The sequence below is a fragment of the Amblyomma maculatum genome, chromosome 7 (genome assembly GCF_055883805.1).
Source record: "Amblyomma maculatum isolate TAMU_Amacu chromosome 7, ASM5588380v1, whole genome shotgun sequence".
Lineage (NCBI taxonomy): Eukaryota > Metazoa > Arthropoda > Arachnida > Ixodida > Ixodidae > Amblyomma > Amblyomma maculatum.
In genome coordinates this window covers 17,735,373-17,755,899 of record NC_139350.1, presented here as the reverse complement: position 1 = coordinate 17,755,899, position 20,527 = coordinate 17,735,373, and the positions used below count along the sequence as shown (strand labels likewise).

Sequence of the window (20,527 nt, the reverse complement as noted above, 5' to 3'; positions counted from 1 at the left end):
CGAAATGTCAGGAGTCCTCCACTACGGCGTCTCGCATTACCTGGGTCGCTTTGCGACGTTAAACCCCACAAATAAACCATTCGGCATCGAGTAAAGCGCCATTTATGGGGCATTGGCAGCACGGTGATTGGCAGCATGTTCTTAAACACAGATCCATGACTTTCCGCACATCTTGCGCGTTGCTTACAGAGCCTCCGTAAAGACAGGCGGCGCAGCCGAAGCACATACGAAGCACATACCTGCTGGTAATTAGTTTTTTCCGGCGTAATAAAACAAGAATGTGTGCTAGCTGATGTTCTACTTTTTGAAAAGCATTGGCCGTTTCTGAATGGTGCGGAATTGAAGCTATTTGTGGTCGAGAATAAGGGGAGGTACAATGAGGAGCTGCTGTCAGCAGCCAAAATGTGGCAACTGAGCATGATTACCAGTACGCGTGGTACAGAGATGGTCGAGTATACGGGAGGCGTCAAGATCGGGAATAGCTGCATGTTATCAAATGAGAGGAGGAGCGAGTGGCACGCCCTTAACAGGTGATGCCTGGGCGTGACAATGTTTCAGTAACAGCCCAGGCTCTATGGCCACAGGAAGATACCTAACAGTCGGCGAGATCTAAAATGATCCTGCTTTTACTGGAAGCTATCTTGGTTTTGTTCACCCAATGTTAGATCTGCTATGAATAAAGCTGCTGCTCTAGACCAAATGTTTGCACAGCTAAAATGATGAAAGTGTTTGTACTCACAGAAATATGGTATGCATATGACCAAGGTTTGGTTCAGATACAAATTTAAACACTTTGTAAACCTCGCTTAGTAGCGTGGCGGTGGTGTTTGCGTTTTTGCGAAAGCAACATTACGTCAGCTTTCGCCTCGTCGCGTCGCCGATAGCCGGTGGGTACAAATGGCCTTTAACCGCCGTTGCCTAGCAACCGTTTCAGACGAGCTCCGCCAGGTGGGTGTCGCCGTCGTCGGCGCCGCTGCAGCTCGCTCCAGCCAGAAGTGTGCTCCGCAGGCAGAGGAGAGGAGGTGATAGCGCGCTTCGCCTCGGTGGAATCAGCCTGTCATGGCATTTCAATTCACGTTACCTCTATGCCACGGGCAGGAGCTGCCACCCCGGGTGGCTCCATTTATATAAGAAGGTGATGTCAGAATCAGCCTGCCAGAACCGTTTGCATTCTCGTTACCCCTACGACACGCAGGCAAGTCTATACGGCTTGGTTGAAGCGTGACTTTATATGTGGGCTGGTAGCGTATGCTCTCGCGTGATACCCTTAAAGGGCAAGCTTAAGTGTCACCAATAATGTAGCTCCTTACACAGACAAGGCATGATAGGGGAATAATGTGGCAAGCAAAAGAAGCTCCCCCCATTGCTTTAGCAATTAAACTAGGATTAAGCAGAGCTAAACCATAACTAATTTTGAATGAGCCAAAATCTGTAGTTTGACCTTTACACCCATATTTTCTTTAGTAACTCCGGACTGTGAATGGTGTGTCTGATATCTGGTAGTTCTATGCTTGCTGCCTTTTATTGTCAACCTGATGGCTATCTCGACCAATTTGTTGCTTTCTTCGACTGGTTCTCGTAGATGGGTTACAAAATAAGTATGATTTCGGTTTAGACAGTGATTTCAACATAACCCTGCTGGTGGAGTAGCATTCAAAACTTTTATTTCTGTCATTTCTGCTAACGAATGCAGAAATGTAATTGACAAGCTTACTAGAGACACACACAGCTCCCAATCTCTAATTGATCTATTAACTACAAATATTGACAGTGACCGATTCCTTTCGGCAGTTTTCTGCTACGAGATTAGTGACCACCTACCAATTTTATTCACGGTCAAAGCAAGTGTTAATGTACCGCAATGCCCATGTATGTTTCAAAACATCGCTAGCCAAAGTCTTGCGACATTCAAGGAAGCCAAAGCAAAGAAGCTCGAAAAGAGTGAATCACGCCACAATTACTGTGCAAGTTCAAAACAAAGAATAAAATGTTCAAGTCCTTAATTGAAACACGTGCGCTAGACTTATTCTCGAGAACAAAGCAAAGTACAAACAACGGCAAAAAAAGGAGACGAGGACGGGACAAGCTCTTGTCCTTTTTTTGCGCTTTCCTTTGTTAACGATGAACCATCACGCTTAAACATTTTCCCTTCTTACTCTCGAGCTTCAAAATTTATAGAAACAAATTGAATAAGAAATCATCAGAAGTCGGGAATCCTTATTATTATTCAGCGTTTGAATCTCGCTGTGGGGCTCGGGCAAGACATGGGTAAAACTGAATGCGCTAATATTGCGCAAAAGCCATAATTCGCCCAATGAGATAGTTTTTGGTAGTAGAAGCGCAGTAGAAACTATTATGTGCGAGGCCTTCAATGCCTCTTCTGTAGAGCGAAATGCGCCATGTAATTCATTTGCTCAGGAATGTACGACCTTTCTCATAATTAACTGTCAATGCACATGAGCCCAACTACATGCAATGAAGCAGTCTCAATTTTTTATGACTGTGAAAAATAGCAGATGGTGTGATGCCGATGATGTACAGACAACACCTGTAAAGCTGGTGATTGATATTTTAGCCCTTGTACTAAGTAAAAAAAACACAAATATATATATATATATATATATATATATATATATATATATATATATATATATATATATTTGCAAAGCGGTAGTCATTGGTCTTTTTAAAAACATTGACATGAAATGTTTATCTTATTGCAGACCAGTGTCCTTTTTACCAGTATTTTCAAAAGTGCTTTGAAAAGTAATTCATGAAATGATGTCTTCTTCTGGCGATGCACATAACCTAATTCGATTTCAGAAAGATTAAATCTACAGAGTCTGCCTAAACTACAACTAAAAACATATTTTGAAGAGTTTTGAAAAGAGAGAAGTTTTCTGGGTGTATGTATCGACTTTACATAGGCTTTTGACTGCATAAATCACGGCGGGCTTCTAACTAAGCTGGAGAAGTACGGTTTCCGGAACCCGTTCATTCTTACCTTGCATACCGCGCACAGTATCTTAGTTAACACACCTTAGATCTTAACTTGAAGAGATAATCCTGGTAGATATATGCTTTCCATAGGGAAGCATCTTGGGACCATTTCTTTTAATTTTTATATTAATAACACTCTGGATTCTTCCAACGATGGCCACTTTATACTATATGCTGATGATGCGCCTCTGCTGTTCTCATCACGCTCTACGGAGAAGGTAGCACAGCAAGTAGATGCGTCATTGAATGCTCTGCTGTCCTGGTCTATTATTACTCATATATATATATATATATATATATATATATATATATATATATATATATATATATATATATATATATATATATATATATACCGGGTGTCCCAGCTAACTTGAACCAAGGGGTACAAAATAATATATTTGAGGTAGCTCAGTGAAACCAATTGCATTCAACTGCCAGCCTCATTGGGCACTACAGGCAATTTTTTGTTTTGCAATTACTTAATTAGCTAATTATTTTAATTTATCTAATTTATTAAATATCGGCTTTACACCAAACTTGTAAATTGGAAAGTTGTAGAGCACCTTCAGAAACCCCCATTTCATTAATTGCGATAAAGAAAGTCTCACGTGTATCGTTTTTTCCGGGCTCAGAAGAAAGCCCGCGAAATACAAATAATACCACGTGACTAGTGCATTTGTGCGCCGCGATTGTGGTGCTCTCAGTCGTGGTTGGAGCGAACGAAATCAGCTGCGGCCGTGTCTTCTTGGCCCCGTTAAAGCGGCAGGCCGATATGCCTGCGATGGCTTCTTCGCCCGCGTCAGACAGCCGGCCCACGTGACGGTGCAGTAGCAGCGAGAGCGGCGAGCCGACACCACATTCTAACAAGGCCTCCTTCTCTCCCATCAGCGAACGTCACGACAAACGAATGAGCGATAAGGTATCAGCCACTGAATCTGCGCATACAGGCTTGGGTAAAGGGGCGAGATGACATCATGTGACTCGACTAAAATTAGCGCTGCACCTTCATTTGCCGGTTTTTATCGCCATCCGCCTGCCGTGATGTAGGCTGCTGCGGTGCGCAGGCCTGGCCAAAATCGCGGTGGCGACGGGCGAGCTCGAGCTCGCTCGAACCATCGCCAACATTTCTGCCTGCCGCTACAACGGGACCATCGGGTCACAGCCGAAGCTTATGTGGTTCGCTCAAACCACGACTGAGAGCACCACAATCGCGGCGCACAAATGCGCTAGTCACGTGGTATTATTTGTATTTCGCGCGCTTTCTTCTGAGCCCGGAAAAAAAGATACACGTGAGACTTTCTTTATCGAAGTTAATGAAATTGGGGTTTCTGAAGGTGCTCTACAACTTTCCAATTCACATGTTTGGTCTAAAGTCGATATTTAAAAAATTAGAGAAATTAACATAATTAGCTAATTAAGTAACTGCAAAACAAAAAATTGCCTGTAGTGCGCAAACAGGCTGGCAGTTGTATGCATTTGGTTTCACTGACCTACCTCAAATACATTATTTTGTAACCCTTGGTTCAAGTTAGCTGGGACACCCGGTATATATTATATATATATTATATATATATATATACAATGAAATCCAAGGCCATTTTATTTAAAGCGCAGATCAAAGACGTGGTGTTCGCACCACACATTCAGCAGGGCAGCGAGAAATAAGAGATAGTCCAAACTATGTAGATATTAGGGGATCACTTTAATTTTTTCCTCAGTTGCGATAGTGATGTAAATGATGTAATGAACAATTTATTAAAAAACTTAATGATCATAAGTGGACATCGTTAATTTGTCCCTACTTGAATAAAATCATTGTTGTACACATCTTTTTTGTTACATTTAAACTATGCCAATTTGGTGTCAGAAACAACCACTAATTAATAAACAAAGTATTTTTGTGTGCAGAAAAGTGCATTGCAGACAATTTACAATATGGAGTTTGGAGCTCCCACAGGTTACTTGTACGAAACATACAGGGTGTTTCATCTAAGATTTTACCTATTTTTTAAAAATAGGAAAATTAAGTTTTATTGTCGATTCTTTTTTAGCTGTTGCATTAAGAGTAGAGAAAAATCAGGAGCCTTAAAGGGTACTAATTAGCTTAAAAATTAACTAAGATTAACTAATTAACTTTTTATTTATACCAGCTAGGAGCTGCTTTCAAATTGCAACAGTGAGCTACAGGTGTGAGAACGCCAAATGGTATTTTAAACGACAAGAAACGTGCATTTCTTAAGGACTGCAGCACTGGCAATTCTGGCCACTTTCGACGCACGAAAACGAAACCTAGCAGACGAAGCGCGGAATTTTACACGCCCACGAGTGACGCAGTCGTGACGTCGCCGGGCGAATCAAGCCGCGTGAAGGCGGCTGCTGCCGCTCGTGAAATACTCGCCTGGCGCTGCGTCATCACATCCAGTGGTGCGATATCTGTGCATGTACTGCTTTTCTTTTTATTTCACCCTCTGGGAGCCAAAGCTTGTAGTCAAGAGGGAGGGCTGATTTGCCCATACCATCAGCGCTACGCCCGCACCATGACAAGCTTCGCCCGCAATGCGTTGGTGATATCTCAAGATCCTACCAGACCATGACGCTGCTCCAGGCGCGTATTTCGCGGGCGGCAGCGGCCGCCTCCAGACGGCTGGTTTCTCTCGGTGACGTCACGGCTGCTTCACTCATGGGCGTGCATAAGTGCGCGCCTCGACTGCTAGGTTTCGTTTTCGTGCGTCGAAAGCGGCCACAATTGCCAGCGCTGCAGTCCTTAAGAAATGCGCGTTTCTTGCCGTTTAAAATACTATTTGGCGTTCTCACACCAGTAGCTCACTGTTGCAATTTGAAAGCAGCTCCTAGCTGGTATAAATAAAAAGTTATGTAATCTTAGTTAATTAATGAGCTAATTAGTACCCTTTAAGGCTCATGATTTTTCTGTACTCTTAATACAACAGATAAAAAAAGAACCGACAATAAAACTTAATTTTCCTATTTTTAAAAAATAGGTCAAATCTTAGATGAAACACCCTGTATAATATGGCTCAAATATTTGAGTTATATGAGGTAAAACTAATGGAATGGTGCGTAGAAGAATCCTTAAAAATCTTGATAACTTTAGTAAACGTGCTAATCACACACAAAACATGCAGAGAATGTCGCATGTTTGTGTGGCTGATGTCGCAAGCCTGAACTATGGTACACCTCGACTAGCAGAATCAATGGTTGGTTTCCAAGACATGAAAAATACATTACCATGAATTCTGAACACGCTTTGCGTAAAAGATGTTGACATATCCCGGTTACCGTTGAGACGCACAAAAATAATTTTCTTGCAGATACCTTCTGTCTGCTTGTAGTGCATATATATGTATTCAAACTTCTGTTTCATTGATTCTATTGTACATCTTGTAGGTGACTTTTACTTGCTTGCATTGTATAATACCTTATATGTAATTTAGTAAATTTTTCACGGCTCTCTTTCTTTATTTGTTTCTCTATTGAGTAGAAAACCTTTTACGAATACGTTCTGCAAATGACTTCCATTGCTGGTTAGATTCTGCTTATTTGTTGTACGCCTGTTTGCCAAAGCTGCACTGTACAGCTTTTTCCACGCCCCTTCCCTTGTAGGTTATGAGATATAAATTAAATCAAATGAAATACGCTTAGACATTAGAAACATATAAGCGCACGAAGAAAGTTCTCTGCCGCAATGCGCTGGACACACGTTTTCCGCGCTTGTGACGGTGGCGCGCCGCCACGCGACCGGTAACGCGATGTGCCGGTGTGTTATTTTTACTTCTCTGAAAGTTCCCTCTCCATCCTTGTCGTCCTCGTTTGAGGGCACCGTTTACTCCTATTTCTCTGACAATGGCTGCGGCGCTGGGTCACGTGGTATAGTAAAGTGATTGAGGCGTTCAGTTGGAGGTACATATGTCGACGGTTCGAATCCCAATAAGAAGCAGGACTAGCAGATGCATGCCAGCTAGGACGTACAGGGGTATGACACACCCGCAACGTTGCACACGGAATTGTTGTGTCAAACGTTTGATACAAAAGAGAAACCGGACGCAAAATGAAGGTCCGTTAGTGATGCTGTGAGCAAAGACGCATCACAGGTGTCGAAGTTCCGAAGAATTATCTATAGAATGGCTATATAATAGCCAGAGAACGCTCGTGAGGATAATGCTTTAATGTTTCATTCATTTCGCTTAGCCCTATTACATGAATGTTGCCCTCAATTCTTTCTGCAAACTGCGGTTTTTTACACCTGATATTTGTAATTTGAATAATTTTGTATTTATTATCTGCACCACTTGAGTGCACTATAATTCATTGACTCTCTTCTGCCGCAAATTGCTTTTATACCTTTAGGTTTGCGGTGTTATTCAATGTCCCCCCACCTAAAACGTGGCATTTATTCAATCGCCTATTGTAATTGCTATACAACACCTGCAGAGGCCCGTTTGCTCTGCTTTCCCTTTTTCTGTACTTGCCGCACTCTTTTGGGCGTCCGTACGTATTGTTTGTCCGGATATAAAGACCATTGGCACAGGGTTCTATAAAACGCGAAGGGACATGGCTATCGTGTACAGCACAGCGGAAATTATACGAGTTGAAGTGAAGTAGTAGTCTTCAGTCAGCAGCCACTCCGGGATACACGCCCTTAACAGCACCCTGCTGCTAAAAAAGAAAACGTGGCATGAAATCTAGGTCCTCTTCCCTCCACACACATACACCCAGAGCACCGACGTAGTGGAATACGCCCTGGTTAATAAAATATTCATTACAATGTGTTGCACGCTTCTATTGAAAGAGCGAAGTATATAACCATATCTAACACAAGCGAACCTGTCGGACAGTTGCTCGCGGCTATTTGCTCCTCTATCCGTATGATCACTTTAAAGCTACCGCGGACACAAAGTACAGGGATTTTTTTATTAACGCAGCTGTTTAGGGGAGCCAAGGTTTTACTAATTTGTTATTAGGCATCTCGAAGTAATACGGATGTTAAAGAAGTGGGGATATTTGACCGCTTTTATGTCAGTGATTTTGTTCACGAACTGTGTCTACTTGGACTTTGTATTTACTTGTCGCACAATTAAATGTTTATTTGCTTGACTTTCAAATCAGTACAAAGTTTTGGCCCATTTGATGATGTGTTACCTAGCTACAACTTGACAAAGCATAGATGGCTGAAATGACACAAAACAACGCAGTACGTGTCATGTATATTTAGTCTTGTCTACGCTCTTGGGCTCTAGTTATGAAAATTCGGGAGAGAAATTGTGGAAACGTCGATTTTTCTGCTTCCCTTACCAGAAAACTCACAACAAGCAGTACATTCGCAAACGTTTGGGAGCATCAAATATACAATTTTTTTTTTAAATATTGCCACCTACACTGGTTCGTAACAGTGTGCTGCACTGAAATCTGTCATTGTCGTCATGTATCCTTATGAGTTTAACTTGTTAGCTAGTTAGTCGAGCATTATCTGGTTTACTAATCCCCAAGAGGAGATAAGTAACGACCACAGTTGGCAGAAGAGGTTCTAGTAGAACAAGGTTCACTGCCCAGAACTTTCGTCGTAGTCAATTTCTTCGCACATGAAAATTCAAGCACATGCCATTATCACAGCACGTTCATTGCTTCCCGCAGACCCAAATTTATTGACGGAACACGAGACAGAGCTACTGGTACGCGTTCTGTGGACGAAGATCAAGGCCGACCCCAGGACCCACCAGAATGCCACCGGTTTCGTATGCTCTGTCATCTGGGTAAGGAGCCATGGATGCCGAGCGCTTGTGACTAATCTTACTCATTTAATACGAGAACGCCGACAGTTCTGTACTTGCTGTTATCCGCCGGGACAGTTTTCTTCGTCAAAACAAAAACACATATCTCATAAGAGGACTCTTTGACTTAGAGTGAATGCAGCCACTTTGTGTAGGGGTTGATGTAGCTGCACTGGAAATTCACGATTATTAAACGAAGCGCACAGCATCTGTTCTACGCGCATTAGTGTATGTAAGAAACGCGGAAGGGCTTTAACAAGGTGCTCATTCGTACGATGCTTTGGATAAACGAACAGTGCAAAATCGTTTACTAAAAATAATCACGCTTATTTGTATTTCCCACGGATATATTTAGTTGAATCGCCGAATTCATATTGGCTGTGAGAAACAACGTAGCGGAGGGTTGCAGAATAATTTGTTCGAATTCTTGTTCGTTAGCATGCAGTGATGTCCCGCACTAGACGCAGGCTTTGCCATTAGGCTCCACCTGGACCTCACCGCCGTGAGAGGTCCAGGCACAGCGGCGGCGTCTGTTTTTGATGCACGACAGATGTGTGCAAAGAACGAAAGTATAAGGAAAGCGACTCTTTAATATCGTAAGGTTTCAAGAAAAATGCGTTCTAGTAGAAAGGCGACAACAAATTATTTCGTACAAAAATAAAATCATGCTACTAAATACATTACTGGCTTAGTGTTATTCAAGTAAATATGTGTTGGAGAATCAGAGACTGATAAAGAAGGAGTCTCATTGCATCAACACAGAAGCAGTCACAAACCGATGCTATAATCTAAAGTTTTTCCTGGCCATTGAACATAAGCAACATTTGAGATTTAATTTAGCAGGCCAATTAGGACGTGCCAATGTTTGCCCCGAAAGCTTTCGCATATTTTACTCCACTTAACGTCATTCGGAATACATGGAGATTACGACATGAATCTGCAGCGTGAGAGCGTGTGGAAATTTAACGCGCCGTATGATCGGCTGCATAGGTAGCTCTGAGGATACTTATTCACTTCCCAAATATAATTCCCCGGTTTCAGGCCACTCCACTGAGGCGGCGGCATCTTTTTCCCCGGGTTCGCAAACGCTTCACACAAGACTCGTGTTGTGTTGGGCAATTTAAGCTGTGGTTTTATCCCACCAGAGGGCAAAACATTCAAACTTATGCCAAGTTCGTCACTACCTTTCCCGTGACGGAAGGAAAGGATTTGAGCTCGCTTGAAAATTCGGCTGATATTGTTCGGGAGACGATTTGGACGGGATGAGAATGGAAGCATGTTTTTCAGATCACGAGGCCGCCTCACGGCTCACCGTACACTAAATGTACCACAGCCCTAATGAAAACAAAAAGCGTACTTTTTAAATAATACATGCAAATTTACAGCTTAAAATGTAGGGATAAAAATTTGCGCTTTTACTACAAGTTCCTTATCAAAAACTGAATATTTAAAAACATCAACTTAGATCAAGAGAACGTGTTAATCCACTCGTAGAGAAAGAGATCCGCCAATAACGGCTTTAGCTTTAATTTTCAGATCATTCATTATCAAGCTTAGCCCATGAGTCGCATATCGAATCTATAATATGGGCAAGTCGTTTGCAACTGTACCACAGCCTGATTTTATGTCCTTGGTTGACATCCCCACCTTATCGCTTCAGGTCGCATCAGTCAATTTGCGCATTTCGTCAGCTAGATTAATCACTGTGTGACAAAGGTTTCATCATTTGGCTGATGAGTAAAAAAACTGACAAGGTTTTGACCGAGTTATACCAAGCAGGACGTTCGAAAGCATTTGCGCACTGGTGGAAGGTGATGGAGATGACGGCGCGTAGATGACAGCTCGAGCTATGTTACAGTAGTAGTGGCGGCATAATCGACAGAAGGGATAGCTAGGCCGTTCCCAGCTCACTTCCCAACGCAAATTTTTAGATCCAATTACATTTCATCCGGTGGGTAATTTATCTTACAGCAGTGCGCACTTCAGAGAAAGTGTTTTTAGTGAGATCGAGCAACACTTTCATTGTGGAGTTTTCGTAATGGCGCTAGAATGACTACAGGCGTCCTTCGCACTAATAATGACTTTGGTAGAGCCAGGATAAATTCACGAATGCCTCGTCACGAGCAATAACCCACTCATTCTACCAAAATAACCAGATATGAAAATGTAATGTCCCTGATTGATGTTTCGATGCTGTTTATTTCGAGTCGAGCAAAAATCCAGTTTCAGAAGTTGTCGAGTAGCTTGAACTAATCCAACGCCAGTTTGTATTTGCAACTATGGTGTTACAATTTGGAGCTCTGGAGCTCCTTTGATTTTTCTTTTTAATCGTTACTGGTGTTCTCTGCTAAGTACCGCCTCGTTTTAGTTTATGAATGTGCGGAAAAACAACCCGGATGCTTGGCCTTTGTTTTCCTGGCGCAAATGTTGTTGTTTTAAAGCCCGGCTGTCTTACACAACATATGCCTTGTCAGAAGCGTAGCATAAGAAAGCCGGTGCTCAATGTCGGAGTATTAGAATAGCATTCAATATTTCCCACAAGTGGTGATATTAACAGAGCAAGAGCCTCGAAACGTTCAACCGCGGGAGGACTTTACACGAATAATTGATTTCATAAACTGTAATTGCTTCATTTGTTGTTTTTTTAAAGCACAATGTATAAAAAACTAAGATCATGTAGGGTGAAGTTTTTGTATGTTTTTTTTTTGCTATTGCATAGCCGTTATTGTGTTCCCCTTAGTGTGTATAGTAATTGTACAGCATTCCTGAAGAGAAGCTACAAAACAGGCAGGGTCTCGCCACAGTTGGCGTGAATTTAGAATAGTAACTTTCGCTCTGAATGCTGTTGTGGTATTGTGTCTTGTGCCTCGCGCGGCAGTAGACTCAGCCATTCCTCTTTAACTTAAGGTGTAAAGTCCAATATCGAATCTGTCGCTTCAACGTTACGTGCCTACCGCACACGTTTTCACAGGAAGAAAGTGTGAGAGACACTGCCTAATCAGGTGATGCTTTAGCGGCTCTCCAGTGGGGCGCTGAAAACGGTTTGACCCAGCCGGGCAGCCATGTTTCGATGAAGGCGGGCCGCAAGTAGCGTTTGCGCTATCGGATCTCAGTGCAAGTTAGTAACCCCATGTAATTAAATCCTCTGTACGATGTCCGTCATAGCCTGAGATATATTAGGGCGAAAGGCTTTATTGGCTCATACAGTCGTCCGTTTGCGAGAAGCGTCACCCTTCTACGCGACGTTCCACAGAGAACGGGACGTAATGATCTGATGAAGTCATCGACTATGATCGGACGTGAACTTAAAATCAACAAATCGTGTCTCCACCCAGAAAACTGCGTCATGACCTGGTTAGTTAGACTGCCTGATTCGAAGATGCGTTAAGAAGGCGCTAGGACTGCCCATGGGTACCTCGAGCGAACGACTGCTCGAACTCGGGGTGCATAACACGTGGGCAGAATTGGCGGAGGCAGTGCGAGTTTCCCAATTAGAGAGACTAAGCACGACCGAGACGGGCAGGATAATCCTTGCAAAAGTAGGCCTCAACCCAGACAGGGCAGTTAAAAAAAAAAGTCACAATTAATAGTGAAATCAGGAATGCCTTGGTAGTCCCCCCTTTCCCTAGGAATATGCAACCAGAATTTAATGTCGAAATAAGGGCCAAATGAGCTTAAGCTCCAGAGCGACGGTTCAAGAACATGGGAGCAAAGGAAGTAGTCTATGTTGACGCGGCAAGTGGCAGAACATTTGCGGCGGTAGCTTCGGTAGTCGATGGCCGAGGGGCACCGGTATCCGCGGCAGCCATCAGAGGCCGCAACATGGAGACTGCGGAGGAAGTTGCGATAGGGCTAGCTTGCGTAGGAACAGAAGCCAAGTTCATAATTAGCGACAGCAAAACTGCCATTTAAAATTTTGGGAAGGGGAGGATATCGCCAGAGGTGGCCAAAATCCTCACCCAAAGAACGATAAATAGGCAAATTCAGTTAATTTGGACACCCGCTCACGCTGCCGTCCCTGGTAACGAGGCGGCTCACGAGCTAGCCCGAGCTCTCTACTTCCGGGTAGCCGTCGAGGCCCCCGAACACTGGGCATACGACGAGCGTCTGCAAAATTACGGGGAAATGATCGACCATTATAAATTGGGACGTAGACTGGTACCCCCGCCAGATGCTAGACTAAATAATAGAGAAGCTGTCGCGTGGAGGCGGCTACAAACTAATACGTTCATGAACCCGGTCTGGGCGTTTCACGCGCAACCAGACTTTAGGGACAATGATCCAGACTATTGCATATCCGAAGCTGATCCCATCGGGCACCTTATCCATATGCTTCCGTGCTGCGCCATTCATGTGGCGCTTACTCAAACGCCGCAGCACAAACAGAAGCAGATGTCTAGGATTAGGCGTTATTACAGAAGGCATCAGCGGCGTAACAAATGAATTTAGATGGAAGAAAAGCGCAGTATTTGTCACAATTTTACGCGGACACATGTATCGCCATGTAAAAAAACTGATTTATTTATAGGAAGGGAAAGGCGCGGTAACTGTCTCACTTGTTTTCTGTGGACACCGCAACCCCGCCGTAATGGAAGGGAGGAAGGTAGGAATGAAAGTGCAAATAGAAAGAGGAGCCGTAGTGGAGGGCTACGGAGTAATTTCGACCACCTGGGAACCTTTAATGTAAAGGAAGGGAGGAATATGCGAGTGAAAGAAGAGAGGAAGATAGAGGTGCTGTTGTAGAGTTCTACGATCCATCACACTATAACGTCTTTCGCGTCATCGCACTTCAGTGATCAAAAGTGCCCTGTAGTGTTTTTTTTGTGCGGTAAAACCTTATCAGAATGTAAAAATCGGGAATGACAATTCCTCTCTGCTTTTACCTTGAGCCACAGCATGTCGAGCATAAAAAAAAGCAATAAACCTAAACAGAAAACAATCACAAAAGTGAAACAGTCGCATGAGAAAAATGTTATTTGTTTTTTTTTTCTGAATATGAGGATAGCAGCACTATATACGAATTTTCAGTGAATTCTTTTTTTCTGCCTTCACATCCATAGCTAGTGCGCGATTCACTGGGCTGATGGGATAGTCAGTGGTAGCTAACAAAAAGTAAGATAAATAGAAAAATTAAAATTAAGAAAAGAAAAACCGTGAATAGTGAATACCAAATTTAAAAATGTGTCGTCGCGGCTTCACTGGAAGAAATTAGTCGTTTGTGCATCTATAATTTTTAAGACATGGTGTATTAGGCTTGGTTTGGTTTGTGGGGTTTAACGTCCCTGCGGCTCAGGCTATGAGAGAGGCCGTAGTGGAGGACTCCGGAAAATTCAACCACCTGGGGTTCTTTAACGTGCACTGACACCGCACAGCACACGGGCGCCTTGCTTTTCGCCTCCTTCGAAAAGCCTATTAGTACGTTGAGCAGAATATGCTAGGACATATGTAGTCGAGGGTTCGATGACATACACTATAGTCAGAAATCATGGCTTAAGTTCACTGGTCACTGAGAGATGATCAGTACGATGTACAAAAAGGAAAAGTTACAACGAACGCAGTCGCCGAGCGTATGCAGGCGACTGGCCACGAAATTAACTGGGGCGAAGGCGATATAGTTTCAATGGCAAAGATTGTATCAGCCCTCGAAAATCTCGACTCACTAATCACCGAGAATAATCTCAACGCAATAAAGAAGAATGATGCCACATTGCGCCCTATCTATGCGAAATATATGAGATTGATAACCGCTACAAAAAGTCTGGGACGTTCAGGCGGTTGCTCATGGTGAACAAGGAAGCCAAAGCACTCCAGAGACGTCATTTGTGTTGAGCGCGGTCAGTGACTAGAAACCTCTTTAAGCCATGGTAGGATAGAAGCATGTTTGATACTCCCCAGTGTCAATGGTCTACATTTATTGCACCGTCAAAACCGGGTTTTATTTGCGTGCGTTTCGATGCATCGGTCGTTGATAGCTAACCGACTTATTAGCGAGTTTTGGTTTTGGATTGGCGATGAACCATTATATTGTCACGTAGCTGTTTAGGCCCGTAACCAGAATGTTGGGTTTTAAAGGGGGGTTGATCTAGCAGGCACAGGAGAGCAGGTCCAGAGCACCGAGAGATAGCTGCCAACTTCAGCCTCTTCTAATCGAACGCCACGGGGCCACTTGTTTAAGTCCGCGCACCAGACTCTCGATGAGCAGCTGCCTAGCGGCTGCTGTTGCACACGCTACAGTATGGTGGCGTCCGAATTCGTTACCACATAGTGACGAGGTTCCTGGTGATAACGAAGAACTCAAGCAGCATCTGTGATGAATTCACAAAAAAAAAATGATTTTGATTGGTCGCTTTTGTGAGGCGATTGCTTAAAATACAGCTCCGTCAGTGTGTTTATAGACTCCTGTTTATACCCAGAAGTTCGCTTCTGGTCAACCCTGCTATATAATCTACCACGATTGCCATTTGATATGCAGACACTATTAAATAGTAGTTTTTTCTCGATGACAAAAAGTGCTCTTTCACATTTTCTTTAATTTTGAGCCTTTTCTTTCACAGCAGGAGAGCAGAGCAATGTTTCTGGACTACCTGTGGAGTGAGTTCTACGAACTTCGGAGAACTGTTTACCAGTGCACCACCATCGGATTCGAACGAAGGGTATCACGCATTGAGGAACAAGGCCTTGACTTCATTGCCAAACTTCTCGTATCGATGACCACAAGGGACATGGCCACCAAGTTGGAACTCCGGATATTTTCCTCTAGAATCGCGGAGCTTTTGTGCTGCTGCTGCTTGAGGATGCTGCCCTCATCGGGAGAAGACCGCTACGCCATGGTTAGTGCGTGCAGAAGAATTTTGCGGTCACGCGGATTAATCTTCGAATCAGCGAGAGATAACGAAAGATGGCGTAGTATTATAACAACATATCTGCCAAACTTTTCTTTTTTGTCATGTTGGTTGAGTGTCAATATGTCCGGGACAACTCTGCTGTCCAAAGCAGCTCATCAAATCTTGGTGGCAATTTGACTGGAAAAGTTTTTGAGAACTTACGCAGGACGAATGCTACATACTGTATTTTTATGCTTAACCCCTTTTAAAACATCTCACCTTTAAAGCGAGGAAATAAACCTCATCTTTCTACGTGGGTTGCATAGAGCAGACAGTAGTGCCACAGTATTAATACAGGGCAGAACTAAACCTAAATGGTGGCAAAAAAATAAAAGCAAAAAGACAGTACACAAATACAAAAAATTAGCACTGGCTAAGAATGACAATCATCAGCAAAATTAACTATTTAGTTTTATTTATTCTATTTGCATATAAATCCTGAAAGCGATTTGGCGAGGTTTATTGCCAGAGGCGTCCGGGCTCTATATGAAAATTTCACACCATCGGTCCGGTAGTTCAATAGGAATTATGCAGTAAGAATAAAAAGGAAGCACTCCTCTATTGCTTCTCAGTTAGGGGAAAAATTGATGCCAAAATTTCTCTCTAGCTTTTAATAATAAATATGCGTAATGCTTGCTGCAGACACTGGAGTCATAGTCCTAAATAAAGCAATGAAACCGGATGTTGATAGTAATTACAGAAAAATTTACAGCTATCTAAAGCTCTACTGAGGTCATGATTTTGAGAAGTGGATAACATTTTAACTTCTTCAAAATAAGATGCAAATGTTAGGTGTTTGCCCGATACAAATTATTAAGCCCATTTTCGCTGCAAACGTCTAGGCGACGAAAATAATCTCAGGGTTTCGGATCACATTAGGGATAAATGTTTGCTTTCTTATGCGATAATCAGTGCTCAGCTTGCGGTAGCGGCTGGAAAACAGCTCTTTGTTCCATCCCTTCCTGATTGAACAGTCCGGGCCACTGAAATATAGAAGCTGATAACCACAGTATCCGAATTTTATCACTTGTTATTCTCCTAGGGTCCATTTCTTATCCTTACACAATGATCCCAAATTAGTATGATTCGAGCGCTGACGCTTGCGCAGTATCCTATTCCACTGTGGGAACAGGCTTTAGGAAACTCGACGAAGAAAAAATTCTTAGCTGACTAAATTACTACAAAGAAATAAAAGCAATGTTTTTCTTGTTTCCTTTGGACACCTACTGCTTGTCGAAAACTGTTATCTACGCACTACATGCCATAAACGTTTCTGCGAGAAATGAATTCTTGAGCGCTGGATTGTTGAACGCTGGTTGCTGATCGCTGGTTGCTGATCGCTGGTTGTTGTTTTCCCCCTTTCGTGTTTTTTCTTTTCATGCGATTTTGAATTCATGTGATCCTTAACATTTTCTTCCTTCTCTGCATTATGCTCTTCCATGGTCACTAAATAATGCTATCTGTATCCTGTGGTAGGCTTTGCATCAAACATGTAGAATAAAAATGTATTCTGGTTTCGTGCTTTATTATTCCGACCAGTAACATAGGCACTCACGACAATCCCAAGGTAAGTAGTGACTCGTAATATCTTATAGCGTACTCTTCTTTGCAGGTCGACTGTGTTTACAAGACACTGCTTGCAGCGGGAAAGAGCATTCAACTCATGGCTCCATTGATGCTGAATGAGGTGGAAACGCGCCTGACACACATGTTCTTTCATGAACGAGACCTTCCTCCAGATGAGCTCAAGATGTTGCAGGAGCTTATCACACTTCAGGAGCGTGGCTGGCCTTTCAATTGCGCGGACGAGCAGTCGTAGCACGGTGTCACCAGCGGTGAAAAGAACTAGGCTGCCATAATAAAAATCATTATTTTTCTGTCGATTCCATTGGTGCTCTCTCCGCGCTAATTGAGCGTGCCTGGTTCCCGCTGGGTTTCTCACACTTTATATAGAGGATATCAGACACAGAGCTCATATAAGACTGTGGGGGCCTCTGCAAGCCAAAACTGAGTCACGCCTCTGCGACAGATTCCTGCGCGAATGCCGGTGCGTATTCTTTAACCCAGCACCGAACGTCACGACTGTAAAGGTGCGTGATGCAGGGCTCGGAACTGCAGCTGCGAGCGTAGGTGTGAGCAAATTATCAAGCGAGGACCACGTGACTCGACGTCGATCCGAGCATACAGCTACATGGAGCTGTAACGACACATTCTTTACTCATGACGTGGCCCACTACATGGCATTGACCTTGGCACCAAGTTCTCTGCGGTAGTGAGCATGCTTTCACGATCATAAAGACCGCAAAAATAGCACATGTTATTGGCCTGGTATCCTTTAATAATGGTGTAGCGTGGATGGTAGGAATATGAGCATTTAAAAGGTTTCAAAGGCGTGTCTTGGAACTCGATAACAGGAACCACCGTATCCATTTACGTACTTGTAAAACTGAGTTCTCCTCTTTGGCAGGCTTAACTATAAGCCTAACGTCGAAGGTAAGATATTTAACTTTATCATTTTCTTTTATATTCTTTTTGAACATTATATTTGTCACACATTACACTCAACCTACACAAAGTGTAGTCAGCTATCATGCACGGTTTAAAAAAGACGTGTGTAATTGCACGGGCCATGAAGAAAATGAGCACAGCACGAATGATAGAAGCGGCGCCCCAGTGGTGCTTTGTCACCGGCTTCAAAGTAATAGATGACAGATCGACTCATTACATTTTGTTGAAAATCCGACAAGTGTAGAAATAGTAATGCAGGTTGAGATGCTGCGGAGGAAGACCCGCATCGGTGGAGCCCTGGGACATATAGGTGCAGCAGGGGTAGGAGGAAACAAATTCCTAAGATCTCGTAATGAGAGCAGTTGTAATCGTGAACTATCGACACGAATTTCATGTAGTTGTGCTCTGGAGTGAAACCAGTAAACCAATCGCTCTCCGCAAGAGGCTTATATCTTTCATTGGGCTCAATGGCTCGATTTAAGCACCTATGAAGGTAACGGCACTAAATTGGTAAGAAGCGTGCGACTCAGGCTATCAGATACGCCGTAGTTCACGGCTTCGCAAATTTCGATTGCCTATGGTTCTTTAATATGCATTGACATCGTAACACACAAGGCCGCTTTGATCTTCGCCTCAATCGAAAAGCTGTTAACGCGGTCGGGGATCAATTCCTCATCCATGGGAACAGCAGTAGAGGACACTAACAACAGCACTACCACGGTAGGATGTGCCTACGAATTATCAAGTACGATGTTCATGTTTACAGAAATTATCAAGGTCATAATCAAGATTGTATTGCATTACCCACACCCGGATGAACGTCGAAATGCCTCATTGCAGTCTAGACATCACATCCCTTTTATCGTTTTTTTGTTCTCGTACATCCAGTGCTTCGCCCAAGCAGCAGTGTCCCCCTACTGTTTAGAGCGTTTCCCATGTCCTATTCCTCAATGATTGGGAGCAGCCCTAAATGCACACGATGGAGAAACTTTCAAATTGTGTTAACGCTTGTTTTAGCGGCAGGACATACACCGATTGAAGCAATATATTATTTAACGCAATTCAACTTTTGCTTGCTGCACTCAAACGAGAAGTTACAATGATGCCACAATCGTTATAGGCTGCCGACGTCACAAATTCAGTCTGATCTGCAATGTTGCTGCTTTAAAATAATAATGCATTCGCTAATCTGAATGAAGCTAAAACACTAAATTTAATGTGGTGAATGCTTGCTCTTTGCCGAGGCAGTGAATTTGGCTCAGCAACAGAGCCAGTAGCCCATTCATTTCATTTCCTTCTTCCTACAGTCGCAACAACAACAACAACACAACCAGCATTGCACTGAACGCATCAAAGTTCAATGGCGTTCAATAATTCGTTTCTGCCACTCGCGGAATCCCGAATTTTAATGAACGTTTCATAATCCGGAGCGTGAAGCCAGTTTTAAACGTGCTGGCTAACCTAAGTCGTTTTTGAAACTTTGTGAAGCCTTACTTTTTGCTTGAGCTATTTGTGTTATTATTCTTGGACTTTGCCGCACTGTAATTCTAATTTTTAAGAGATGATAAAGAAAACAGGGGCGTGGTGCAGTTGGTAAAGCGCTCGGCTGGGGATGCAAGGGATGGAGGTTCGATTCCTGGAGGAGGCAAGGTTTGTTTCGTTTCTCTATCTCCTTCAAACGCGCGGCAGCCTCTGCCGACAGCTCCTGCTGACAACGAGGAGGCATTAGCGGCTTTCGCCTTAATATAATACAACGGTAGATGCTCCTAGGAGCACCATTATGCATTCTTGATGGCTATTAGAGAAAAATCTGGAATCTACTTTGTGCTTTGCCACGTGTACAGCGTAGTTAGCTTCACCGCGTCTTCTTCCGCTAGACCGCACTAACTCGTTGAAAGCACAGTTCTCGAATTAAGAATTGACATCAGCTAATGTAAGCCATGTTTCTTAATATAACAAAATGTTGCAGCGAGCTATTAACGATTAAAATTAGTCACGAAAGATATCATGTTTGTTTTATATATTCGAGTGATAAGGGGGAAAACGTCTGATTCCTTGTGTGCATCATCAGATAACTTACTAAAACCGGAAGAATCACGATCATCACATACATTGTGCTCAAACATATTTAATGTTCTGTTATCTGGATTTCGATCACTGGTTACCTGAAATATTGGGCTCCTTCGGCAGCCATTTCGTTTAGATCATCTTTGCAAGTGATCTTGAGGACAGTCGACTGCGCGTCTATCCTTGCGAAGACCTTGTCACCATTTGTCTATACAAATTTCCACTGTACTTCCCGTTTCTTTGCTTTCGCTGCAATCAGCAGCTGTTTTGCATGTCTAC

At 43.2% G+C, this 20,527-nt stretch overlaps 1 protein-coding gene across 1 annotated transcript; it reads left to right on the top strand.

The window, feature by feature from the left end:
- The first annotated feature begins 1,009 nt into the window (after positions 1 to 1,009).
- Positions 1,010 to 17,524, top strand: LOC146182769 (uncharacterized). The gene is made up of 4 exons (XM_084608263.1): positions 1,010 to 1,135; positions 8,653 to 8,771; positions 15,344 to 15,619; positions 17,286 to 17,524. Exons 3-4 carry the CDS (start codon positions 15,359 to 15,361, stop codon positions 17,490 to 17,492), a joined length of 468 nt encoding a protein of 155 aa, XP_084464389.1. The 5' UTR covers positions 1,010 to 1,135; positions 8,653 to 8,771; positions 15,344 to 15,358; the 3' UTR covers positions 17,493 to 17,524.
- Positions 17,525 to 20,527: the final 3,003 nt, after the last annotated feature.